This window comes from Fundulus heteroclitus, unplaced genomic scaffold (genome assembly GCF_011125445.2).
Source record: "Fundulus heteroclitus isolate FHET01 unplaced genomic scaffold, MU-UCD_Fhet_4.1 scaffold_37, whole genome shotgun sequence".
Taxonomy (NCBI): Eukaryota; Metazoa; Chordata; class Actinopteri; order Cyprinodontiformes; family Fundulidae; genus Fundulus; species Fundulus heteroclitus.
This window is the reverse complement of record NW_023396781.1, coordinates 1649580-1677329: the sequence shown is the minus strand read 5'-3', so window position 1 is coordinate 1677329 and position 27750 is coordinate 1649580. Positions and strand designations below refer to the sequence as shown.

The 27750-nt window shown below is 42.3% G+C and overlaps 1 protein-coding gene across 1 annotated transcript in view; it reads left to right on the top strand.

The window, feature by feature from the left end:
• pdzd8 (PDZ domain containing 8) overlaps nt 1-23653 on the top strand; it is a 137064-nt gene extending 113411 nt beyond the window's left edge. Inside the window, exons 4-5 of the mRNA XM_036130691.1 lie at nt 19217-19379; nt 19481-23653. Of these exons, the coding sequence (XP_035986584.1) occupies nt 19217-19379; nt 19481-21828 (2511 nt within the window). The 3' untranslated portion in view covers nt 21829-23653. The remainder of the gene's footprint in view (nt 1-19216; nt 19380-19480) is intronic.
• The last annotated feature ends 4097 nt before the right edge of the window (nt 23654-27750 follow it).

Here is a 27750-nt window from a genome sequence, read left to right as displayed (position 1 = left end):
CAGGTTGCAGCCACGATCTCAGCAGATTTTGCCCTCAGCTTGGGGTAGTGACTCCTTTTGCTGGCTTTTCAGCTCCCGTCTGGAGTCCACATTCCTGTAAAGGCTGAGAAGAAATAAACAGAGCGGTTTTTGGCGTGGCAGGATTTCTTCCTCCTGCTCCTGACGCTGAGGTTAAGACGGCAGACTTAACTCTGATTTGCCCGGTTATCCCCAGGCGAAGAGGGATCTCTCCTAGGTGTTGGTTCCTGTCTTTTGGGCCCGTGAGTCCTCATGGTTGCTGAGGAAGGAGACCAGGTGGCTCACTAGCCCCCTCTCCTCGGGAGCCCCAGGAGAAAAGTAGTGGTCGTCTCAGAGTCTGGACAGAAGTCTGAGAGCTGGTCAGGGGTGAGGGTCTGGTCTTTTGTCTGTGAGGGTGGTTTACAGCAGGCACCCTGCTGAGAGAAAGGCCGTCCTTGCCTGGAACTCTCTCCTCACAACCCAATTTTAATCCTTCCCCATGTCACAGTTCACACAATTTAGCCATGGTGTGATGGCATAACACCACAATAGATACTGTAAGGAGAGTCAGGAACTAGTGGTTTGCTCTAGCATTCTTCATTTTGTAAAAAGAAGTTCAACCAAAAATATTCTTTACTATAAGTTAGTATTATTATGGTGCTTTAATTGACAACATACTAAATTGTCTGTTATACTGAGTAAAAGTTTGATTGTATCTCACAGGAGCAGCTTTCTAATAATTATTTTTTTCTTCTATTTGTGTTTTTGCTAGCAAAATTTATGTTGCAGATTTCCATCAAGTTATCTCTGCGTAGAACCTAGGGGAAGGATGGCCCAACACAGCTATGACTTTGTAAACTTGGCGATTGTACTAATAGGAAACCTAGGATTATTCTTATCCTGCTCTATTAATTATGAAGAATATTCTGTTTGCTAAAAGTCTTTTTATAGGAGTATTTTTACAGATTAGGTTGGACTCTTTTTCATGTGTAGATTGCCAGATGTCAGCTTGGTATGTCTCCTTCAAATCATTCTACAAGGCTTTGGTCTGAATTTCTCATTGTATAGGGTAGTTCACGCGTGACGTCAGCGCTACATCCGGGCACGGTGGTTGGCAAAAAACAGAGCTGCTCTCGTCTACTACATGACAAAACGGGTGATTTAGAGCGTACTTTTAGTTCGTTTATTTTTGGAATCTAAACAATGCCTACGACTTGTTGTGCTCCCGGTTGCACACAGAGGCATTCCAAATCGTTGGATGTATGTTTCTGTCGTTTACCGAAGGAGGAAGGACGAAGAAAGAAATTGATATTTTCAATGAAAAGAGCGCAGGCAGACACTCCCAATGGACTGGGGGAGCCATCATACTGCGACAGAATTTGCAGTCCACACTTCATCTCCGGTAAATACAACTTAATTCTGCTCTAGTAATTGTTCTACTTAAATAGCAGCGGAGGGGAGGTGGCAATCACTACACGGGCCGGAGAAGCGGCCCGTGTAGTGATCGCTACAGCAGCTGCGGCGGCTGCTGCTGCTCCATTACGCCCCCGTTCACGGGCGCTAGTACTTCTGTGTTTACGCTGCAATGTCGCCGACACTCCCACCCATTTTAACAAGACAAAAACACCTAAATAATCCGTAGTAAACAATGTTTTTTTTTAACCTACCGGGCGGGTCTTCCTCTCTGCTGAGACGCGGTCTGTGTCCGACGCCGCTTTGTGCTGTTGCACAAACATGTCTGAACATCCATCCATTTTCTGACCTTGTTAATCCCTCATGGCGTCGCGGGGGTTGCTGGAGCCTTTTTCCCGATATAAAATAATTGTAGCCATCCAGTGGTTTCAGGGGCTTTCGTGCTCTCTCGTCTGTACTGGCTTGTGTGTTTATAAGGCAGCTGTATGTGTTGCCGTACGCAACACTTGGCCAGCATTTCACAGACTCGCTCCGTCCCTTCAGGCTTTTGCTGTGTGGATCTGGCAATCTGATACCATCAACCATCAACTTACTCTTAAAACCATCTTGTGATACGTTATCTAAAGAAGAAAAATACGTGGAGAACTCGTCAGTTTCTCTGTTTGCGTCCGCCATTGTGTTCGTCTTTTGCCAACCAGTCCGGCGTGCATGCGCGAAAAACCTGCATCAAAACAATAACAATGAACTAGTCTGTAGCTGAACAGGTCGCTCTCTTGCCCATTTTGAGATACGTCTGAGAGCAACTCGTTTTGGTGCTGTCTCTTCAAATGCATTTGAGGCACTCAATATACAGAAGAATTAACAGCTTGAAAAAGACGATTCAAACAGAATATAGAGATATCTACGCAGTACCTGGAGATACTGAATTAAAATTTTCTGCACTCCTGGAGACTCCAAGTACACAAAATGTGTTTAAGGGCAGAAAAAGTGGATTTTACATGACACGTCCCCTTTAAATATTAAAAAACATGAAATTTCCCCTTTAACTCTCATGTGTAGACCTAGAATTATTTTCTTCAAATGTAATATCCTGTGGTGAACATTATTAAATTTTATTCTACATTCTTGACTACATTTGTGGCTTTGTGAAGCTGCTCGTGCAATATAATGTGGTTCTGTGAATCTGTACTCCATTTTGTCTAAATCTGTTGCAGTGAAGCTAAAGATTTCCAACTCAGCCCATGTTTATTTTTCGTCATGAACATTGAGGAGAAAATCTTATATGAAATATCATTTTTATTGCTTATGATTGTGTCCCAGACATTAATGGTGCGTCATTCCTGTCAGAAGGAATAGGTAATTTCCTGGGTTTGTTTGGCACCCTCTGTTAGATTGATTGTGTTATTAGATGTGAAATGAGGATAAATGTCCTTTTCCACTTCCAATATCCTGCTTAATACCCCGGTGTTTTACATATCCTGTGGTTATGTACAGTTCTAGGTTGTTTGCCAAAAGACCACATGCACAATGAAGGTTATTTTGTTATGTGCAGCATCCAAATTTGTCCCCATAGTAACCTGTTGGCCCTGCAATGCCATTAAGTGCTTGATGGAAAAGCAGTAACATGAAAAAATCAAATCTTGTGCCACTCATTTCTAAAACCCTGTGGGGAAGTTTGAGTGACTTAATAAGTTACATTTTCTTGCCTATGACCCTGACCTTAGGGTCTGATTAGAATCTGTTATCTACACACAATAGATACTACACGGACAAGCAGTTGTTCCAATTATAGTATTTAGATGGAGGACTATGTTCCAATTAATTAGCCAGAACAGAAAGGCGTGATGTATGATTAAAACGTTGAGTCATTTATTAATTGTTCTTGGTTGCCACAAACTGCAAACACAGCCATTATCTGCAATGTATAACTGTCACTGGTACGTACCTAATTGCATCCCATGTCCTGGAAAGCAGAAATTCATTTTAAACCTATGGAGTCCAATAATCCTTGTTTTCTCATTTTACTACCCTCTGCTGTTTGTTTGGATGGCACACTTTATTGAAACCTAGCTGATGGATAGATTACAAGACTTTACAAATGTAGTTTTGGTAGTTTTTAGGGGATATAACTACAGGCAAACTGGCAGCTTTACCAGCCTGAAGAAAGAAAGACTCAATAACGAGTTAGAGACAAATCTTACAGACTCTCAAAACCTTTGTAAAAATTCAGTTTGTCCTGTGTGTTTTTCAGTTAAACAAAATTGAGAGGGCAACCAAAGGGGTAAAAGACAGCCAGATGATTAAAATGGCCTGTCCCCTAATGACCTTCCTTCTTAGATGCTGCAATGTTGAGGTTTTCTTTATGCAGTCCCAACAACAGCCTTTTGTCTTGTTGAAACTAGAGGTATGCATTGTTTTAGCCATGCAATTTTTTAGATCCTGACAAATGATCTTGATGATTTCCTATGTAGTTTGTTAAACAGACAACAGCATTGTTTCCAAGACTCCACAAGGGATTACTATTTTATTTTGGAGAACCCAACTATAAAACCTTCTAGGCTCTGTATTGAAATTTTATTTTAGAAACATGACACTTTGAATGAAAAGTCAGCTCAAGTACGTCCCCTAGAAATTGTCTATTTATGTTGTTGGCCAATTCGGGAGAAGCCAGTTTTCCTAAGTTGTAGCAAGATCACATATCTTGAATGGGCAAGAGGGCAGTTAGAACCAAGTGACATTTAACTAATGAGCTGAACTCTACAAAGGTTAAATGTTTGGTAAATGGGTGCCACCGATATGGTTATACAAAGCTGAGATTTTAGCTTAAATCAGACCTATATTTGGACTCCAAAACAGTGACATTGACATGTAACCCTGCAACAAACAGTATGTATGAATCAGCACTTACCCATAGCAGTCAGCTTTAGGCCTCCACCTGCTAAACCCATTCCCTAACCCCCGCCTTATGCCAGCATGCATAGATCATCTGCTTATTCAGGGCCAGCTCTAACTCAATCACTACCTTCCAGCTAAACTGTGACAAATGATAGCATGGGAAATTACAGTCATTTGTCTCTGCCTTCCCACACGATGTCAGCTCTTCTTTGTTTTAAACAAAAGTACCTGAACCATCTTAACTCTTGCCTCTTCTTTCCATGTTCACCTAATTCATATAGTTTCTGTACTCCTAAATATTTGTCTGTTAGGTTGACAGAACTTAGTCAACTTAAAATTGCATTCACTATATTATCTATTATGCACATCTTGCTCTTATGCATGAATCGTCATAAAGTAAACTTCTTCGGCCAGCCATTGTCAGATAGATGTAATAAATATGTTGTGGGGTATGAGACTTGAAACATGATGTTGTTTCCCCAGCTGTGGATTGAGGCTAGATATCAAATCTTGTAACCCTAGGGTTCCACTGAATGGGGAAGTGCTGTGCTACACCGTGCTTTCTGTCAGCCATCCTATTCACCGAGAGTGTTAGTAGAAGGTGTTGTGCAATTATACACTGTGTAAAGTTATTTAATGTTTCATAAATAACTCTCTGTCTGTTAAGTATTGTCTGGTGATGATCAGCTCTTAAGCTGATATCAAGACAACGGTTGAAAGGGATGAATTCGAGCACTAGCGATCTTTTAACAGCAAAACCTGCACACACATAGAATAAAGGAGTGACAGCTTCTTTTCAAGTTCAAGAATTTAATAACAGAAATAAAATGAACATCCAGAGAAGATCACTATGTAATGCTGTTTACCTGAATTAACACAATATTTCGATTATTAAATCCTCTCTACTAGGCTAGTGAAACTTAACTAAACTACTAAGCAAAATGAAGATAAAAAGAAGCTAAGCTAAGGAACTATTTACATGCAAAACAAACAAAAGACAAAACAAAAGTGGTTGATCATAATCAGAATACTTCAGTGAATCCTGGTTCACTGCAGATCTGATTACCAAAAACATGGAATGGAGTTAAAAAACATCTGCCATGTATTTCAATCCATTCACAATGCAAAGCCCAAGTCAAACAAAACATTATTTGTTGAGATAATATTCTGAGGACCGTTTTGTCCTGTAAAATCGTTTAATTCAGAATCGCTTGCCTTTGTTTATGCGATTTTACCTCCGGCCGCTATGGGTCGCTACAGCGATTGTCGCTAACTTGGTAATTATTTGGAAAACCGGCATTAATATACCATATTGATGCGGGAATAAGGCACATAACACCATCTGAGGATGGTGGGGCAGAACAGTTACGCTTTATGCTTTAAAACGAACTCCTTTTGAATTGTCCAAGACCGGATGTTAGCAAGGCTAATTTCCTGTTAGCTAGCGCGACCTACCGGTTAGCCCTTTTGTTCTAAACACCACGGTTTACAAACATTTCCCAATAAACCTTTTACTTCACCCTCAGCCCACTGCCCAAACCTGTCCTTTTCAGTTCTGTTCAGTTTGGCCATTCACGGAAGGGGCGTTGAAGGAGGAAGTTGTTGGTTAGCGCTAGCGGCTAGCGCTTGCCTCTTGGCAGGCTAGCGTTAGCCTTGCAGCAGCATGTGGCTAACGGCGTGGTTGGGTCGGAGGCCTGGTCCTCCAGGCAGACTCTGACCCCGGTTGCAGTCACAATTTAAGCAGATCTCTCCTCGGCATGGGGACGTTGCTTCTGTGCCGGCTTTTTAGCTCTGCGTTGCCTGGAACCAGCTCAGTCTGTGGTGCGCTGAGAAAGCAGAACAAAGCTGGTTTAGACGGATTCCTTCACTTCGGCATCTGTTTTAAGCAGAAGTGAGAGACTTATCTTTGAATCGGCTGGCAGTTTCTCCCTATGCCAGGGAGGAACTGAGTTTCAGAAAGGCTCATTCTGACTTAGCTCGAGGCCTCTTCCAAGCCCCATCGATGGTTCCCGGAGGCCTTCAGTCACATGGCTCCCCCCTCTCCTTGAGTGCTGGTCCTCAGAGGGTTTTTGGAGGTGTGTGTCTCAGCAGCTTGGAGTCAGGGGAAGAGGGGAAGAGAAGTGGGGGCTTTGTCTGTGGGAGGAAAGGTTTTATAGCAAGCAGGGGTCACAGCTGACCTTCTGCTGGGAAGAAGGGCCGTCCAAGCCTTGAGAGTCTCGTGTTACGGGCAGAGTGGAATTCCTTTGTGACCCTCTTCCACTGTTCAGAATCCAATCCGAGATCAATTATTTTGATGATCCTGGCGGTAATATCACAACAAAGGAGCGCCTCTGCACAGTTGGACTCAGATCGCGCAAGGATTGTGTCATCATGCGATAGTAGTGTACTTATAGGCTTTAACTAAAATTAAAATCTTCGTCCATGGTGTAAAGTATCATTTGAAATCATCGGGGGGCTTGGTGCTGGAGCAGGCCGCAGGTAATGATTTATTGATGTTTCAGAGTAAAATACGATCCAAAATCTGCACATGTAGTTTTTACTTGTAAACTCGACAGGGTCTAATTTTTCATCAACTGACTTCATGCCCATACGATCCACTCTGCTCCAGATTGACGTGGAGTTGGTGCGGCGAGCAGCAAAAGTAAAACAACGGCGTATTTTAGACGTGGTGAGCGCAGACGAATCTGGGACGCTTCAGAAATTCACCACAGCGCACCGGGAGGAAATGCTTTAACTGACTACAGTAGGATTGTTATTCACACTGGCGGTAGAGCAGCTCTTCTTTCTAGGAATCTGGCCAGATTTATTAGTTCTCCAAAATGCTGACAACCCAGGGTCCAGACCAGGAAGCAAAGCCGTGGTTTAACACACCTCTCTGCAGCTTCTGCACTGTTACCCACCCATTACCACATTGAGTGGTAATGGGTGAGTTTTTAGAAGAGATTTAAAATCATCAGGGGTGTAAGCCAGCCTAATATGTAGTGGCAGGCTATTCCAAAGCCTGGGCCCAGCAACAGAGAAGGCAAGGATTCCTATGAGCTCTGCCTGGTTCTCAGCACTGATAGGAGCAGCAGATCAGCAAAGCTGAGATAATAAGGAGACATAGCTGTAAAAGCTCAGATGTAGGGAGTGACAAGACTATTTAAAAACAGATAAAAGATTGTTAAAATCAACCCTAAAATTGACAAGCAACCAGTGCAATGAGCTTAAAACCGGTGAAATGTGTCAAAAAAATGTTTATGATTAAGCTGAGCTGTGATCACCCAGACTTAACTGCTTTGTGAGCAAAACGGCAAGCTGCATGTGATCCTGGCACAGCATTGCAGGCTGGCTGTGGTCTGAATTCAATGGTGAACTGGAAAAGACTTCAGGGAAGTTCTAACTCTTTTTATTGCGAAAGACCAACTAATTTGGCCAGTCATAGGCCTACACTGACTGATGCGCACACACACTTGAACATGGTGATAAATACACTCTCCTATGACTCACTGCCTTAGCTGTGTACATTATTCTTTTGTGTATGTTGCTTTTTTGTGCTGAGTTTTTTTTACCTGCATTCTCCTATTCTCCCTCCTAATAGACAGTGCAAGAAATTCACTCCTTTTTTCCCCTCAACCATCCCAATGTATTAATTTTCTATACGCTGTAAAAAGCAGTGCCTTGGAAAAGACAGCATGAGAGCAATAGTCTAAACAAAATATAGTAGTTGTTTAGGCACCATATAGTGTTGTTGTGTTGTATATCATTTAAAAAAATATCACCTGCTATTTCTATCTGCATTGCATCAAAGGGTCAACAAAATATTAAGCAATAATAGCAACAAAATATTGTTAAAAGGGAAACGCTCACCTTTTCTTTTTCAGACGGCTGTGGCTAAGAATCTGAATTTTTAATAGCCTTCAGTCTTTGTTTTTCCATCTTTCCAGCAGTCTTCAGAACTCCTGCCTGGCACAGAATATTTAGTTTTATAAAACAGATTAGGTTTCTGTTGATGAATGCATTATACTTCAGAATTAGATGCTAATTTGAGATGCTAACGTTGGTTACTTCTCAAATTCCACAAATCAACACAGTTTCTCCTGCTTCTTTAAAGAACTGCACTCAACGGCTTTCCCCTATTTTAGTGCAGATAATATTTAGTTTCTTAACTGACACTAGTTTCATAGCCTAGTATTAATTGTGGCAACCGCAGTATCCCAGTATGAATCGAAACTTAAATCTCGCGCTCCTAGCAAGCACGCACATGCACACACTAGAAAACAGCCAATCAGAAAGAGGGAAGGTGGAATTCATAGCAGTATAACCAGTGGACAGTGGAGTTAAACAGCACAGAGCACAGTCACGTGTGCTGCAGATTTAAAGGGGCAGGACAGACCGGGCACAGCAGTAGCGCGAGGCAGCGGAGCTGCCAGAGGAAAAGAAGGGCAGAGTGAGGGCACATTATGTGGATCATTTAACCGGCCACGGTTACCGTGGCACGGTAGATCTAAATTATTATTGCTTTTGGACATACACACACACACACACAAACAAACACGCACAAAAAATAAATAAAATAATAAACACTGACAAAAGGGCACTTTGGGCATCAGGGGGCAAAGGGGCAGGTGCTCAAGCCCCCTCTGCCCCCCCGCCCCCATCTCTGTGTCTTCCGCTTATCCGGGGTCGGGTTGCGGGGTTAGCAGCTTCAGTAGGGAGGCCCAGACGTCCCTCTCCCCAGCCACTTGGGCCAGCTCCTCCGGGGAAAGGCAATTCCAGGCCAGCCGAGAGACATAGTCCCTCCAGCGTGTCCTGGGTCTTCCCTTGGGCCTCCTCCCGGTGGGACGTGCCCGGAACACCTCACCAGGGAGGCATCCTAACCAGATGCCCGAGCCACCTCAACTGGCTCCTCTCGACGTGGAGGAGCAGCAGCTCTACTGAGCTCCTCACCCTATCTCTAAGGGATCTAAGGGAGAGCCCAGACACACTACGGAGAAAACTCATTTTGGCCGCTTGTATCCGGGATCTCATTCTTTCTATGGTCAATCTACGTTCCTACCCTCATCTATGGTCACGACCCAAAGCTTGTGACCATAAATGAGGGTAGGAACATGGATTCCTTTGCCTTTTGGCTCAGCTCTCTCTTCACCACAACGGATCGGTACAGCACCCGCTTCACAGCAGACGCTGCACCAATCTGCCTGTCGATCTCCCGCACCATCTTCCCCTCATTCGTGAACAAGACCCTAAGATACTTGAACTCCTCCACTAGGGGCAGCACATCCTCCCCAACTCGGAGGAGGCACTCTACCCTTTTCCGGCTTAAGACCATGGTCTCGGATTTGGAGGCACTGATTTTCATCCCAGCCGATTCGCATTCGGCTGTGAACCGCTCTAGTGAGAGCTGTAGATCACGCCCTGATGAAGCCAATAGGACCAAAACGGATCCCCTCAACATGGCCGCCTAGAAATTCTGTCCATAAAAGTTATGAACAGAATCGGTGACAAAGGGCAACCTTGGCGGAGTCCAACTCTGACCGGAAACGAGTCCGACTTACTGCCGGCAATGCGGACCAGACTCTGACACCGGTCGTACAGAGACCTGACAGCCCTTATTAAAGGGCCCGGTACTCCATAATCCCGGAGCACCCCCCACAGGATCCCTCGGGGGACACGGTCGAATGCCTTCTCCAGTTCCACAAAACACATGTAGACTGGTTGGGCAAACTCCCATGCCCCCTCCAGGATCCTGCTGAGGGTGTAGAGCTGATCCAGTGTTCCACGGCCAGGACGAAAACCACACTGCTCTTCCTGAATCCGAGATTCGACTATCCGACGGACCCTCCTTTCCAGAACCCCAGAATAGACCTTACCAGGGAGGCTTGAGAGTGTGATTCCTCTGCAATTGGAACACACCCTTCGGTCCTCCTTTTTAAATAGGGGGACCACCACCCCAGTCTGCCAATCCTGCCCCCGATGTCACAGCCCCACAACATCCAGAGCCTCACCTTTTCCTCTACTCTATTTTTGTCACTTTTCTCCTTTCAGCATTTTCTCCTCTTTTTATCTTTCTTTTTTCTCTTCCACCTTACCTTTGTTGTGTCCATTAAACGTGAAATAGTCCCAGAATGATATCTAATAAATCTTTTTGCATATATAAATCAAGCGGAGCACTATGGCAAAAGTAGTAATGCTCCACTTTTGAAAGTAAAATCTGTTGAACTCTCTTCGGTATTAAGACGGCAATTCTTAATGCTACACTGCTAGACAGGATGCGTAAAAAAAGGAAGTAGTTTGGGGGTTGGTGATCAATGTCTCCTTCAAGACTGTTGGAAGACCATTTCAGGCGACTACCTCTAGAATCTCATCAAGAGAATGCCAAGAGTGTGCGGAGCAGTAATCAGAGCAAAAGGTGGCTACTTTGAAGAACCTAGAATATAAGACATATTTTCAGTTGTTTCACACTTTTTTTGTTAAGTATATAATTCCACATGTTTTGTGGAATTATAGTTTATAGTTGGTGCAATGGGATCGTATGCGGCTTCCGCAACATTGAGTAAAACTATAATTATAGTCATACAGCTATGAATATAATTATAGTTATATTAATAGTTTTGATGCCTTCAGTGTGAATCTACAATTTTCATAGTCATGAAAATAAAGAAAACTCTTTGAATGAGAAGGTGTGTCCAAACTTTTGATCTGTACTGTATATCTAAAACACTCTTTCAAATGGACTGGTTTGTGATGAATCATTATTGTTACAAGCAATATCATAATCTCAGTAATTTTATATTACTTTAGGGCTAAAAGCAACTGATGGGATCTCTGGCTAACTTTGTAGTACAGTAAACCCAACGAGCTTTTATGTACAGCTTATTGTCAGTTCCAATTTTTCTAACAAAGCTGAAATATTTTCATTCAAGCCATGTTAATCTCTCCATGTATCAACTTAATTTGGGCCAGACATTTAATGTAGCTCCCCCCCCCCCAAAAAAAAAATACTTTATTGAAGTCTCTCTTTTCCTTCTTTAGCTTACAGTAGTATTTCATGCTTAAAAAATGCATTTATGTTTGGAGTTGCAGCCTCCCAACAGCCATTTTTGAAACCTTGATATTTATAATTTAAAGCTGAATTACTTCACACAGACGAACATTTAGTCACATACAATGACATTCAGACAAACACACGCAGTTTTTTCACACTATTTTACACAGATCTGTGGTCTTTCATTCTTGAAACGTTTAGACTCAGAGTCAATGCTGACTGCGGTGAGGTCGACCAACCAAATGAGAGGCTTCATACTTATTGGTCGTTCTCCTTTTCAAATCTACTTACGTCTAGATAGAAGTCAGATGCTTTAAGCACATCTGCGGCTTTCATCCAGCACTGAATATTGGACAGCCCCATGTCCCCCTGACAAAAGGGTCTTCTGTTTCCAGGTGAAAATCATCAGACCCCTCCTCCCAGCAGGAGTGCTCATATTTCAGCTGAAAAATGTAATTTGTTTATGTAATTAAAACCTTAAAACTTCAGTCACTGTTCGGTATTTCCTATTTTATTTGCTTTAAGCACTAAATATAATGAATTATTTCTACTGGCTTTTTCTCTTATTTTTGATTTTTTAAAATGAGGTTTAAATTTTAAAAGCTTGCAGGCGTTTTGAAGCAATTGCATTTTAAAAGTGCTGGAAAATGCTCATACCGTCTCATGAAAGTAAGGTTCGGATCTTCGCGCCGATGCCCCAGAGACGTTCCGAGACCAGTAAGCCCCTCCTAGTCCCTTGAATCCGTTCGGGGTACCAGAGGCTGGATAACTTCTCCGGGCCGGCCAAGTAACTCCTGTCCTCGGACTCCCTGGATCGTCAGTCGGAGATTCTGTTCGTTGATGCCAAATGTGGAAGGAATTCTAAACAATAACTGACTTCCTGGAGTTATTGAATAAGGAAACGGTGGAGTGATGGCACTGAAGCACTGATCATGGCAGCACAGGAGAAGGCCTTGAGCACGAGCGCAATAGAGGCCCTGCTCTACCATACCAGGCAAGACCCCAGGTACAGGCTATGCAAAGAGGCCTCAGAAACCATTCACATCTCACCACAAGGTGTAAGATACTTGCAGGGAAGGAATACATTAAACACCATGACCAAGTGGCTGGTATAGTGTACAGAAACATCTGTGTAGAATAACAACTGGAGACTCCCAGGTCAAAATGGGAGTCACCTCCCATGGTGGTGGAGAATGACAGAGCTAAGATCCTGTGTGACTTCCAGATACAGACGAAGTGGCAATGGCCAACAAGCCAGACACTGTGATCATTGATAAGCAGCAGAGGACAGCTGTTGTGTGAAATTGGGCCAAGGCATCCTTTAAAAACCTCCTAATACTTCTTATTTCAAAACCATGACTATTTTATAACCATCAAGGAACTGAACAATTCAATTCAATTTTATTTATATAGCACCAATTCATGAAACATGTGATCTCAAGGCACTTTACAAAGTCAAAATCAATCAGATTATACAGATTGGGTCAGATTATACAGATTGGTCAAAAATCTATATAAGGGAACCAATTGATTGCATCAAAAGTCTTGACAAGTAGCATCTCTCCTGAAGAAGCGTAGAGCCACAGGGAGAGTCGTCCGCATTGTCCATGGCTTTGCAGCAATCCCTCATACTGAGCAAGCATGAAGCGACAGCGGAAAGAAAAACTCCCCATTAACGGGAAGGAAAAACCTCCAGCAGAACCAGGCTCAGTATGAACGTCATCTGCCTCGACCGACTGGGGGTTAGAGAAGACAGAACAGAGACACAACAAGAGAGACAAAAAAGCACAGAAGCACACATTGATCCAATTCAATTCAATTCAATTTTATTTATATAGCGCCAAATCATGAAACATGTCATCTCAAGGCACTTTACAAAATCAAGTTCAATCATATTATACAGATTGGGTCAGATTATACAGATTGGTCAAAAATGTCCTATATAAGGAAACCAGTTGATTGCATCAAAGTCCCAACAAGCAGCATTCACTCCTGGGGAACCGTAGAGCCACAGGGAGAGTCGTCTGCATTGTACATGGCTTTGCTGCAATCCCTCATACTGAGCAAGCATGAAGCGACAGTGGGAAGAAAAACCACCCATTAACGGGAAGGAAAAACCTCCGGCAGAACCGGGCTCAGTATGAACGGTCATCTGCCTCGACCGACTGGGGTTACAGAAGACAGAACAGAGACACAACAAGCAGCCTGCTGCTGCTGCATCGACTCTGCTTCTCCCGGCCCCGTCTAGCGATCGCCACCTCCCCTCCGCCGCTATTTCAGTAGAACAATGACTACTGCAGAATTAAGTTGTATTTACTGGAGATGCGGGAACAGTCCTGTCTTTGCCTACAAGCGGCACCCGGAAGTAGCGTAGACGTCACACGTGAACTGCCCTATTGGCTCTCACTGAAAAAAATTTCCAGATATTTTGCTTTCATGGCTCTCTGAGTCAAAAAAGGTTCTCGACCCCTGCTATAGAAGTAGCTCAGGGTAACATGAGCCACTCTAACTATATGCTTTGTCAAAAAGTTGTTTTAAGATTAGTCTTAAAAGTAGACAGGGTGTCTGCCTCACAGACCAAAATTGGGAGTTGATTCCACAGGAGAGGAGCCTGATAGCTAAAGGATCTGCCTCCCATTCTACTTTTAGAGACTCTAGGAACCACCAGCAGACCTGCAGTCTGAGACCGAAGTGCTCTGTTAAGAACATACGGGGTAATCAGAGCTCTCATATATGATGGAGCTTGATACGAAGGGCTTTATACGTTAGAAGAAGAATTTTAAATTATATTCTTGATTTAACAGGAAGCCAATGAAGGGAAGCTAAAATTGGGGAATTATGATTTTTCTTGTTGATTTTCATCAAAACAATTGCCGTAGCATTTTGGATCAGCTGAAGACTTTGAACTGCATTTTGTGGACTTCCTGATAGTAAAGAACAATGAGAATTACTCTCAGTAACTGAATGTTCAAAAATTCTTTTGAATTTTCTTCAATAATGCTAAGCAGGGTAAAGTAACAGCGGAATCATAAGAATAATCAAATCACAAGAATTTAATTTATTTAACTGAGCAAATGTTTCCTAATTTGCTGATACTACGGGGCCCTTAATGAAGACTTTAGGGAGAATTGGTTAAAGGCAGGTGGAACAGCAAAATGGGGCTATTTGAGCTATTTTTCTGCAATCTAGGTTTTTGTCTTCAGTTGTTGGGGTTATTTTCCCAAAGTAGCAGACAAGAGCAAATCCAACCTGGAACCACAGCTTGATGGACCAAGGGTTGATCCTCACTTGGGGTGGTGTCTTCATCCTAGGCTCCTTATCACCCCCTGGCGTCTGATGTTGTCCCAATGTTCTTGCTGCCCTCAAGACATGACAATCTCCCCCAGGACTGCCAGCTATGGCAATCTTGGTCAGACTTTTTCTCCCCATTGACTTAGCAGGGACTTTTCTGGGGCATAGTTCAATCTGCTCCCTTATCTTCTTAATTATTAACCCTTGTGCAATCTAAGCATGCACAAGGTTTAATTTCTTCCATTTTGGACAACACTGCAATCATTTTTCTTTTTTTTTTAAACAGTCTTGCTTATTATATAATGCAGGTTTTTGATCTGAAAGATGCTGATTTTTCTACCATAAACAGAAAGAGATGTACAATGACTGTGTCAGCCTGTTTATGTATGTTGCTGGAGGTGAAATAGGCTGTGATCTTTTATAATTCCCCTGTCTCACTGGATGAAACTATGGTCCAATAGCGCTGGGTGCCAACAGCCAAGGCAGTCAATTGCTTGGTGCCCCCAGGGGGCCAACAAACTATGAACCAATTCACAGTATCATAAAAGTTGCATTGACAGAGCAATTCTGACAGTCCATGACAGAGCCTCGTTCTTAAGTAAACAAACATGAGCACAAGCACTTGGCTGCACAGTAGCATCAACACCATCAAAACGAAAAGAAGTTACCCTTTTGGAAGTGAGAAAAGATAAAACAGAGGAAGAAAACAAAATTCAACTAGAACTGCACGCAGTTATTGACGGGTTCCAACCCCACCCACGCCTGCCCCTTTGAACATACCGGGTCCCCCTGCAATAGACTGTCCCTCCAGATTAGGTAGGATTACTCTTAGTCTGTAGAGCGCCATTTTCTCTCCAATTTCCTAACATTTTGCTTCAAGGAACGCAGCTCTGAATTAAACCAGGGAGCCAGCTTCCTGTGAATTATCACCTTCTTTTTCAAGGGAGCTACATTGTCTAATGCAGGACGCAATGACGAAGTCACACCGTTAACAAAGGCATCTATTTGTTAATGGGAAGAAACAACATTGCTGCTATCTGCAGGGTATTTCTGCAATACTGACGATATTAAGAGGGGGACAGACTCTTTAAAGTTTGATGCAGCATTGTCCGATAAAGATCTACTATAATGGAACCCTCTTTTGGGGGTGGAGAACTCAGATTAAACTCAAATGTTATTAAAAAATGATCAGATAGGACAGGGTTGTGTCCTATGTGATCATAATTCTTCACAATCGATGCCATATGTCAGCACAAGGTCTAAACTATGGAGCCAAGAGTGCGTCGGTTTATGCACATTTTGAGCAAAACCAATTCAATCTAGGATAGTTTTAAAGGCTACTCTAAGGTTATCGCATTCTGTGTCAACATGAATGTTGAAATCACCCACTATAATAACCTTGTCAGTATTTAACACCAAATCAGATAAGAAGTCTGACAGCTGATCCAAAAACTGAATGTAAGGGCCCGGTGGACAATACAAAACAACAAACAGAAGAGGTTTTATTGCTTTGCAGTTTGGATGAGGGAAACTGAGGGTTAAATGTTCAAAAGAACTGTAGTTATTATTGGCCTGGGATTAATTAATAAATCAGACTGAAAGATGGTTGCCACTCCTCCTCCTCTTCCCACAGATCTAGGAATGTGGAAATTTGAATAATTGGAGGGAGTTGACTCATTTATACTAACATAGTCCTCTTGTAGCCAGGTTTCTGTGAGACAAAATAAATCAATATGTTTATCAGAAATCTATTTATATTTAAATATACCTTATATTTAATAGACCTCATTTAATTGTTTTATTTTTTGGTTCAAGGTGAGCCGTATTGATTTTTATTAGATTTTTATGATTTGTTCCTTTTAGATCAGTTTTTGATCTATTCATTTTTGGGCGTGGAAAAGACACCGTCTCAATAGGGTAATGGGTGGGTAACAGTACAGAAGCTTCAATGAGGTGTGTTAAACTACAGCTCTGCTTCTCCAGCATTTAGGAGAACTAATAAAACCATCCAGATTCCTAGAAAGAAGAGCTGCACCATCCAAAGTGGGATGGATGCCGTCTCTCCGGATCAGACCAGGTTTTCCCCAGAAAGTTTGCCAGTTATCAATGTAGCCCACGTCGTTTTCACACTATTGCAAATAAGCCGGTTAATTTGTTCAAACCAATATCTTAACATGCAGTTTTAACAAAACCACAGTAGTGAGAGTGATGGCTTATTATATCTTATTTAGCTCAAACACCAGATCTTAATGCGGTTTTAACTGTAAAGACTGTAACTTGTTCATGTGATACCCCTGAGAAGCGGAACAGGGTCACTTGTGGAGTACCACAGGGTTCAGTCCTTGGACCAATTCTCTTTACGATATATATATAATATGTGTAAAGTGCCTTGAGATGACATGTTTCATGATTTGGCGCTATATAAATAAAATTGAATTGAATTGAATATATATGCTTCCGATTGGCAAAATGATCAGACAGCATGGGATTAATTTTCACTGTTATGCTGATGACACTCAGCTATATTTATCCATAAATCCTGATCAATCCAATCAGTTACTTCGACTGCAGTCATGTCTTGATGACATCACTTAATCTGGATGGCATTAACTTGGCCTCTGGTAATAAAGTAAAAAATCTTGAAGTTATTTTCGACCAAGACATGTCATTTAAATCCCATATTAAACAGGCTTCCAGAGTTTCCTTTTTTCACTTTAGGAATATCGCCAAAATTAAAAACATTCTGTCCAGGGGTGATGCTGAAAAACTAGTCCATGCATTTGTTACTTCAAGGCTGGACTATTGTAATTCTTTACTATCAGAAGTCCACAAAATGCAGTTCAAAGTTTTCAGCTGATCCAAAATGCTGCAGCAAGCGTTCTGATGAAAATCAACAAGATTTCTCCAATTTTAGCTTCCCTTCATTGGCTTCCTGTTAAATCAAGAATATAATTTAAAATTCTTCTTCTAACATATAAAGCCCTTAATAATCAAGCTCCACATATATCAGAGCTCTGATTACATCGTATGTTCCTAACAGAGCACTTCGGTCTCAGACTGCATGTCTGCTGGTGGTTCCCAGAGTCTCTAAAAGTAGAATGGGAGGCAGATCCTTTAGCTATCAGGCTCCTCTCCTGTGGAACCAACTCCCAGTTTTGGTCTGTGAGGCAGACACCCTGTCTACTTTTAAGACTAATCTTAAAACTTTCCTTTTTGACAAAGCTTATAGTTAGAGTGGCTCATGTTACCCTGAGCTACCTCTATAGTTATGCTGCTATAGGCTTAGGTTACTGGAGGACATTAGGGCCTATTTTTCTCACTCTACATATTTCTGCTGTTCTCCAGTCTACTGTTCTCCAGATTTGCATTGTATTACATTGAAATGACTGTTGTCATTTCAGCTTTTAACTTTTTGTTCTCTCTCTTTTTTCTTAATAGTATGTACACCTGGTCTGACGTTCTGTTAACTGTGACATCATTCAGAGAAGACAGCTCACCCGCTACTACCATCTTAACGTAGAACAGATTACTGGATCAATGTGTGCTTCTGTGCTTTTTTGTCTCTCTTGTTGTGTCTCTGCTCTGTCTTCTGTAAACCCCAGTCGGTCGAGGCAGATGACCGTTCATACTGAGCCCGGTTCTGCTGGAGGTTTTTCCTTCCCGCTAATGTGTGGTTTTTCTTTCCACTGTCTTGCTTGCTCAGTATGAGGGATTGCTGCAAAGCCATGGACAATGCAGACGACTCTCCCTGTAGCTCTACGGTTCTCCAGGAGTGAATGCTGCTTCTCGGGACTTTGAAGCAATCAACTGGTTCCCTTATATAGTAAATTTTTGACCAATCTGTATAATATGATTGATTTGACTTTGTAAAGTGCCCCGAGATGACACGTTTCATGAATTGGCGCTATTTAAATAAAATTGAATTGAATTGAATTGAACACCAGGTAAGATGATTTTGCGCATGCATGCAGTTATTCAATAAGGGACTTGGCCATTTCTTAGCTATATTTCCAGAAAGATTCAAGAAGCTTTACTGTCATTATGTGTTGCCATAAAGACATTTTTGATTAGGCAGATACTGGCACAAGATACACATAATGACATAACACGCAGACACAAGAAGACATCATCTTTTTTTAAAAACAAACAGTTGATTGCACTGGCGAGCAACAACACTTCTTCAGGGGTTTAAGCATGTATATAGTCATTAATATCTTATCTACCCATTTCAAGTCAAAAACGTCAGACAGCAGTCTACAATATTGTGAAATAAATTTAGTTACACGATTGTGCAATTTCCATGGTTCTCAGTATAGTCGTGACTTCAATACTAAACATTTCAAAATTTCTTGATTGGGACACCAGAACGATACTTGGAATGAGATTTAGACATACTTTGTTTTCGGTAATGTTTACCCCATGTTTAAATCCTTTTCATATTACATGATGCAATTCATTTTGAGCCTTTGTCAATCTACTCTTCTGAGGTTAAAGGTTATAGGTTTTCTTACAGTGCAATATTTATAGCTTTTAAAATTTCCATCTACAATACACATAACTATTACATTTTCTGTCATTACATGTTTTCATCAGACGGAGGTTATCAAGGGACCATGTGGCACTGTGGGGATGACATTCAGGCACATTTCTGCCTGTGAAGGGGATGCTATACATGTCAGCATAGAAACAGTAATACCCAACTCCCCTGCTGCCCTGGCTGACCTGCAGAGGGGGGATCGCCTCATTGCTATCGGAGGTATGAGTTGTGTAGTTGAGTCCAAAAAAACATGTTGAAAGTTTAAAAGGAGCACAGCAGTTCTTTGTTTTACTGACCTAAAATGTGTACTTTTTTGACAGCCATGAAAGTGACATCTTCAGTTCAAGTGTCCAAACTGTTGAAACAAGCAGGAGACAGGGTTGTGGTATTTTATGAGAGACCAGTTCGTCATCACACTCCTTCTTTAGGAAACCTTGGAACTCTACAAGAGGGACTTGGTCATCTAGAGGAAACAGGTTTAATTCCTCAGCCAGGAGGTTATGAGGAAGACCCAGCTCCTATAACCACACTTTCTGATATATCTGATAGCAAAGACATGGACTCTGAGTTTGAAGAGTTGATATTGGAAAACAAAACCAGCCAGCCTAGTGGACCCAGCATAAGTACCACAAATAGCAGTGACACCAAGGAGGATTTCTTACTTGCTGTTAACCAAAGTCCTAAAAAAACAGTGGCCAACTTGGCTTCCAAGCCCCTTGGTACTATATCACCCATACTGAACCGAAAGTTAAACCTTGTTGGACTGCAGTCTCCACTAAAGCCCCAGCCCAAGGAAACGCCCAGACCTTCACCCCATAAAACTAGTAATGAACCAGGTGAGAGTTTGCACCGGCTCACTGTCGTTCCTCCACCCTCTCCCTTACGTCCCCCGGTGCCACCAAGACCACCAATAAGGTTGACATCTGCATCCTCAGAAACCAGTCTTCTGGATGGTATTGATTTAGTTACAAACACTGTTGTTACTGCTGCTCCTACTATGGCTACGGCCACCAGTGCTTCTGAAAAATCTTTAGAAAAGGTCTTGGTTTGTGGAGCCAGTGAGGATAAGAGTGGCACCGAGAAGACCTGTATCAAACAGTCTGAAGGAAAACAGTTTATAAAGGCAGCAGAATCCAGTGATGAGATGCTCAGTTCTTGCCCTGTTACCAGCAACAAGGCAGATCAAGCAAAGGACAAAGTTTCAGAAAGTTCCTACAGCACCAGAGACAGTCAAGATAATCACTCACTCTGGGAATCCCCTGAAACAATGTTTAGTAAACATACAGCACGCTGGTGCAAGGCGTCCATGGTGTTTGAGGTGGAGACCAGCCATAAGTATCTCAATGTGGCCCTGTGGTGCAAAGATCCCTTTAAGTTAGGTAGTCTGTTGTGTCTGGGTCATGTCAGCCTCCCGTTGGAGCATATAGCTCTGGAATGTATGGCCACATCTTCTGCAGAGTACCAGAGCACCTTTAGGTTGGGGCCTCCAGAGCCAAAAGCAAATGTCAGCCGCACAGCACTACGCAATCTAAGCATGCACAAGGGTTTCAATGAGAAGCTATGCTATGGAGATGTTACCTTAAACTTCTGTTACTTGGCTGAGGGGGAGTTGGAGTGTCCATTGGGGTTGACTGAAAGGGAGCGAGAGGGAAGCCTTCATGATGATGATTTGAAGGAGAAAGAACCTACTCTCTCATTACCACGTGATGATTTGGCTTACAGCACCTTGCAGTCACCAGAAGTCCGTCATAACTTCCAGGACACCCAGTTCCAGAACCCTACCTGGTGTGAATACTGCAAAAAGAAAGTTTGGACCAAGGCAGCCTCACAGTGTATAATTTGTTCCTATGTTTGCCATAAGAAGTGCCAGGATAAGTGCCTTTCTGAAAGTCCCCTGTGTGTGGCAACGGCTGAACGTCGAGGCGCTGACCCAGAAGCCAAATCCACCATAAACCGGGCCACTGGGTTAACGCGTCACATCATCAACACCAGCTCACGTCTGCTTAATCTTCGCCAGGTTCCCAAGACACGACTTGAGCAAGTAACTGACATTTTGCCCGGAGCTGTGGAGCCTTCCCCTAAGCAAACACCAAATACATCTGACAACGAGAGTAGTGATACTGAGACCTACACTTGTGGAGCAAGCCCATCAAAGCAGCCAACTGGCAGCAGTGGCACCAGTAAACTTGTACGGAAGGAAGGTGGCTTGGATGACAGCGTTTTCATTGCTGTAAAGGAGATAGGCCGTGACCTGTACCGAGGGCTGCCCACAGATGAGCGCTCACAGAAGTTGGAACTTATGCTTGACAAACTCCAGCAGGAAATTGACCAGGAGCTGGAGCACAATAACGCCCTGATGATGGAGGAGAAGGAGGCCACAGATACACGGCGAAAGGCCCTAATCAGTACTGCTCTGGCCAAGTCAGGAGAGAGACTTCAGGCACTCACTCTGTTAATGATTCACTACCGAGCAGGAATAGAGGACTTGGAGTCGGTGGAGAGCATGTCTCCTTCAGAGCAGCAAGGCTTTAAAAGCAAAGCTGAGAGTCTGGAGGAAGAAGTCCTGATGGAACCAGAGGTGTATGACAGTGACATATGCAGCCCTGTGGAGGTGCAGTTGCTTGATGACATTAGTGAGGAGCAGATCTGTGTGGAGGCACTCCATTAGAACAACTTTGGAAAAGTAACATGGATTCCCCTGTTGGAATGGGTTTTGGCTTTACAGCAAAAATTATGTCCCAGTTATAATTTTAATACTGGGGAATTTACCAAGTCCATCTTACATAGGTGGACAGTGAGATTGTTTTATTCACACTTCTTTTCTTTCCTTTTTTTTTTTTTTTTTTTTTTTTTTTTTTTTTTTTTTTTTTTTTTTTTTACATGTCAAGGAAATTATGGTTGTTTTGCACAGTATGATTCCATTGCAAGACTTAGATATCTAAATCTTTAGGAGCTGTAGTGTCTTTTATGTTCATTATCTCCTCTTAGATGTGTTGTGTTTGTCCTTCTGTTTTTGTTTCAGATTTTCACTGGAATGCTTTTTATCTTGCTTTGGTTGAAGGTCTGTGCAAAAATTTGCACATTTCCTAATTTCTGAGGATGGATAACAATAACTGGCAAATATTTGTTTGCTGTGATAAACTCACCTTGGCAAACAGGCTGATCTGAAGTAGAAAACAGCAGATATAGACATCCCCAGCAAGCCATCCTGCGTTTGTCCAATAACCTATGGTTGCATTCATCCTTGATTCTTATTTTGAAAAGATTCTTGCAGATAAATGTTGACAATTTTGGCTGCAGCTCAGCCTGCTCCAAAAATGCATATTCATTTTTGTTGTGACATGCATAAGTAGTCTTTTTTTCTTTAAGTGCTTGAGTGTGTCTAGTTTATTTTATACATCTAATGATGCAAATTGGAATTACCCCATTCTTCATTTTAAAATCTGTTAATATGTACATTGTTATAAATTCTCACTGTTTATTAATTTCTCGTGTTTAAAACACTTCTTCACCTAAGCTCCTCCATTGTTTATTTGCTTCATTATAAAAACTGCAGTGGATGCAACAGTAATTCTTTTTGATGGTTCGTCGTATTTCTTTGAATGCCACATGAGCACATGTAAATGGTTTTTGAAGCTTATTTAAAAAGTTTACTTTAATAAATGTAGGTGGAATTAACTTCATGTGCATCACACACTTTTTGCTTTAGAATTACTGCCCGGATGCATGTATATTTGTTTAGTGTGTTATGTGTGCTTACAGTTTTGTTGCCCAGCCTTTAGACATCCTTTTTAATGAAAAACATCTGGTAATGAAGATCATTACAGCCAGAACATATTGTTTCTAAAACATGTTTGGCACTCAACAAATTTTTTTATTTCACATTACACTGTCACTCTGTGCTGCACAAAGGGATGACCAGCAGTAGCTGCAGCTTCCATGCACGTATTAAGATGCATTTACCTCTTGGAAAAGACAAAAAGTCTTGCGACGTTGAGCAAGAGAAATAATGGACAAAAAGATCTGAAAGAGATTTTTGAAACGTCCTTTGGCAGTTATTTGCCCAAGGATAATGATTTTTGCAGAATGATACTTTGCCCAACTTAAGCACACATACACATTCACACACTGCTTAACTGTGTGTGGCAGATATTATTGGAAGTATTTCTGTTGCAAATAAAGTAGATGATCAGGAATAACTCCTATTGTCTCTGATCCTGTCATTAAAACTCCCAAAGGAGTAGCTGGCTTCATAACCAACATCCTACTGCTGTTACAATATTCTTTTACAAAGATCACCTCTGCCCCTACTCTCATCCTCCCCACTGCCCCTGGTCTTATCAGGAGCTGTATGACCACCACAGCTTTCAGCAGGTTAATATGTTTATTATTTTTAGTGTGTATTTTGGGGGTGTTGTATAAAGATTTGGAGAAAGACTTGTAACAGAGCTTTATTGTACATAAGTTCAATAAACAGGAATGTGTGAATTCCACCCATTGTTTTGACTTTTTTTATCCTAGTTTGTGTTCAAAATGTGAGACCTGAAGAAGAAGCCTCAAAATGAACTATAAGGTAATGCGTTCAACTTAAGCTCAAACACATTTTTTTTTCTGTAAAGCCTTTAAACAAATGTCTGTCAGTGATTGAAAGTCAAAAAGTTTGTGCAAGACATTTTAATTTCAGATTAAAGATATGTTTGGAACAATACAGCTTTGCTCAGAGCCATTGTGTTAGACATACAGAAAGTCTGCTCTTCAAACAAACCAAATGTTAGCCTGATGAGCACAGCCTGAAACGTACACTGGGCAGAACAAATTAATTTGACTAATTCAGTGATGCAAGACTCTTTCCTAATGTTATCAGGTCAATTGCGTTCAATTTTTCTTTTCTTTTTTTGGATTTACAATGCTTAAATGAAATAAAAAATCTTGGCTGGATTGCTGACATTTGGCTTGTGACTGCATGTACCAACACTGTTTATAGTGGGGGTGGTGTGCTGCTGACCTCGACTCGGGACGTCGTGCGTCAATGGGCGGACTACTTCAAAGACCTCCTCAATACCACCAACACGTCTTCCATTGAGGAAGCAGAGCCTGGTGACTTCAGGTTGTGTTCTCCCATCTCTGGTGCTGATGTCACTGAGGTGGTTAAAAAGCTCCTTGGTGGCAAGGCCCTGGAGGTGGATGAGATTTGCCCTGGTTACTAGGCCCTTCATTAAGGGCTGTTAGATCCTTGTATGACCGGTGTCAGAGTCTGGTCCGCATTGCCGGCAGTAAGTCGGACTCGTTTCCGGTGATAGTTGGACTCCGTCAAGGTTGCCCTTCTTCACCGATTCTGTTCATATATCAGATAATGGACTTGTGTCTATACTTGTCCTGTTAGATCTCAGTGCTGCATTTGATACAGTTGATCACAATATTCTCCTACAAAGACTTGAGCATACTGTAGGGATTAAGGGAAAAGCATTAGGCTGGTTTAAATCTTATCTGTCGGACAGATTCCAGTTTGTTCATGTTAATAATAAATCTTCCTCAAACTCTAGGGTCACTTGTGGAGTACCACAGGGTTCAGTCCTTGGACCAATTCTATTTACTATATATATGCTTCCGATTGGCAAAATTATCAGACAGCATGGGATTAATTTCCACTGTTATGCTGATGACACTCAGCTATATTTATCCATAAATCCTGATGAATCCAATCAGTTACTTCGACTGCAGTCATGTCTTGATGACATCAAAAGCTGGATGACTTTAAATTTCCTGCATTTAAATTCTGACAAGACAGAAGTTGTAATCTTTGGGCCAGAGTCTTCAAAAAATAAAGTTCTTAATCAATCCCTTAATCTGGATGGCATTAACTTGGCCTCTGGTAATAAAGTTAAAAATCTTGGTGTTGTTTTCGACCAAGACATGTCATTTAAATCCCATATTAAACAGGTTTCCAGAGTTTCCTTTTTTCACCTCCGGAATATCGCCAAAATTAGAAACATTCTGTCCAGGAGTGATGCTGAAAAACTGGTCCATGCATTTGTTACTTCAAGGCTGGACTATTGTAATTCTTTACTATCAGGAAGTCCACAAAATGCAGTTCGAAGTCTTAAGCTGATTCAAAATGCTGCGGCAAGAGTTCTGATGAAAATCAACAAGAGGGATCATATGTCTCCAATTTTAGCTTCCCTTCATTGGCTTCCTGTTAAATCAAGAATAGAATTTAAAATTCTCCTTCTAACGTATAAAGCCCTTAATAATCAAGCTCCATCATATATCAGAGCTCTGATTACCCCGTATGTTCCTAACAGAGCACTTCGCTCTGTTACCCTGAGCTATCTCTATAGTTGTGCTGTGATAGGCCTAGGCTGCTGGAGGACATCAGGGTCTAATTTTCTCACTCTACTGATTTCTACTGTTCTTCAGTCTACTGTTCTCCAGTTTTGCATTGTATTACATTGAAATGACTATCGTCATTTCAGCTTTTAACTTTTTGCTCTCTCTCTTTTTCTTCATAGTAGGTACACCTGGTCTGGCGTTCTGTTAACTGTGACATCATCCAGAGAAGACGGCTCACCCGCTACTTCCATCTAATGTAGAACAGATTACTAGATCAATGTGTGCTTCTGTGCTTTTTTGTTTCTCTTGTTGTGTCTCTGTTCTGTTTTCTGTAACCCCAGTCGGTCGAGGCAGATGACCGTTCATACTGAGCCCGGTTCTGCCGGAGGTTTTTCCTTCCCGTTAATGGGTGGTTTTTCTTCCCACTGTCGCTTCATGCTTGCTCAGTATGAGGGATTGCAGCAAAGCCATGTACAATGCAGACGACTCTTCCTGTGGCTCTACGGTTCCCCAGGAGTGAATGCTGCTTGTCGGGACTTTGATGCAATCAACTGGTTTCCTTATATAGGACATTTTGACCAATCTGTATAATCTGACCCAATCTGTATAATATGATTGAACTTGACTTTGTAAAGTGCCTTGAGATGACATGTTTCATGATTTGGCGCTATATAAATAAAATTGAATTGAATTGAATAACTTTTATAGACAGAATTTCTAGGCGCAGCCAAGGTGTTGAGGGGATCTGTTTTGGTGGCCTTATGATTGCGTTTCTGCTATTAGCGGATGACGTGGTCCTGTTGGCTTCACCAGGTCGTAATCTACAGCTCTCACTAGAGCGGTTTACTGCCGAATGTGAAGTGGCCGTGATGAGGATCAGTGCCTCCAAATCCGAGACCATGGTCTTGAACCGGAAAAGGGTAGAGTGCCTTCTCCGGGTTGGGGAGGACGTGCTGCCCCCTAGTGGAGGAGTTCAAGTATCTTGGTGTCTTGTTCACAAATGAGGGGAAGATGGAGCGGGAGATCGACAGGCGGATTGGTGCAGCGTCTGCTGTGAAGCGGGCGCTGTACCGGTCCGTTGTGGTAAAGAGAGAGCTGAGCAAAAAGGCGAAGCTCTCTCTTTACCGGTCGATCTACGTTCCTACCCTCATCTATGGTCACGAGCTTTGGGTCGTGACCGAAAGAACGAGATCCTGGATACAAGCGGCTGAAATGAGTTTTCTCCGTAGTGTGTCTGGGCTCTCCCTTAGAGATAGGTTGAGGAGCTCAGTCATCCGGGAAGGACTCAGAGTAGAGCCGCTGCTCCTCCACATCGAGAGGAGCCAGTTGAGCTGGCTCCTGGACGCCTACCTGGTGAGGTGTCCCGGGCACATCCCACCTGGAGAAGACCCAGGACACGCTGAAGGGACTATGTTTCTCTGCTGGCTTGGGAACGCCTTGGGATTACCCTGGAGGAGCTGGCCCAAGTGGCCGGGGAGAGGGACGTCTGGGCCTCCCCACTGAAGCTGCTACCCCCCGACCCAACCCCGGATAAGCGGAAGAAGATTGATGGATAGATGGCATTTTGAATACAGCAAAAGTAAGAATAAATAAAAAAAATCTTTATTAACTACTAAAAACTGTGTGAAACTCAGATTTAGGCCTGCCTTTTTATCCTTTAGAAGATTCCCTGTAAAAGACATGGAATGGGAGAGCAGCTTTCAGCCAGGGGGACAATATTTTACCTACAACAAAATATATTTTCTTAAATTTCTCTGGCTTTAGACAAATGCAGAATGGAAAAAATGTCTTATTGGCTAGCCAATGCAGAGTGGTCAAAGCTTTACCAAATTCTGTCTCTGATTGGCTGATCATGTGTGGTGACATGATGTTCCCTGGATGCAGTTCAACTGAAATGAGAAAAAAGGAACAAAAAAAAAAATTCTGTAAGATGTTCTGCCAGACCACCCTGGTATCAACCTGAGATGGATAAGCCAGCCACAGCCACCTTCTCCAGGATGACCTTCAGGACAAAACAGCATGCCAGTGTTTCAGGAGCAGTTTGTTTCACGGCCAGCCCGGGTTTCTCCAGCCCTACTCAACAGCAGGGTCAAACCAAACAGACTCGAGAGGTTTTGACATGAACACACTGCTTGTAAGTGGTTGACCAAGGGTTTTCATTAAGGAGGTCCAGAAAAACTGAAGAGCAGAACATAATTTTACTATCTACAATCTATGAACCACACCTGAAGGAAAAGAAAAAAAGGGTTTCCCCCAGAAA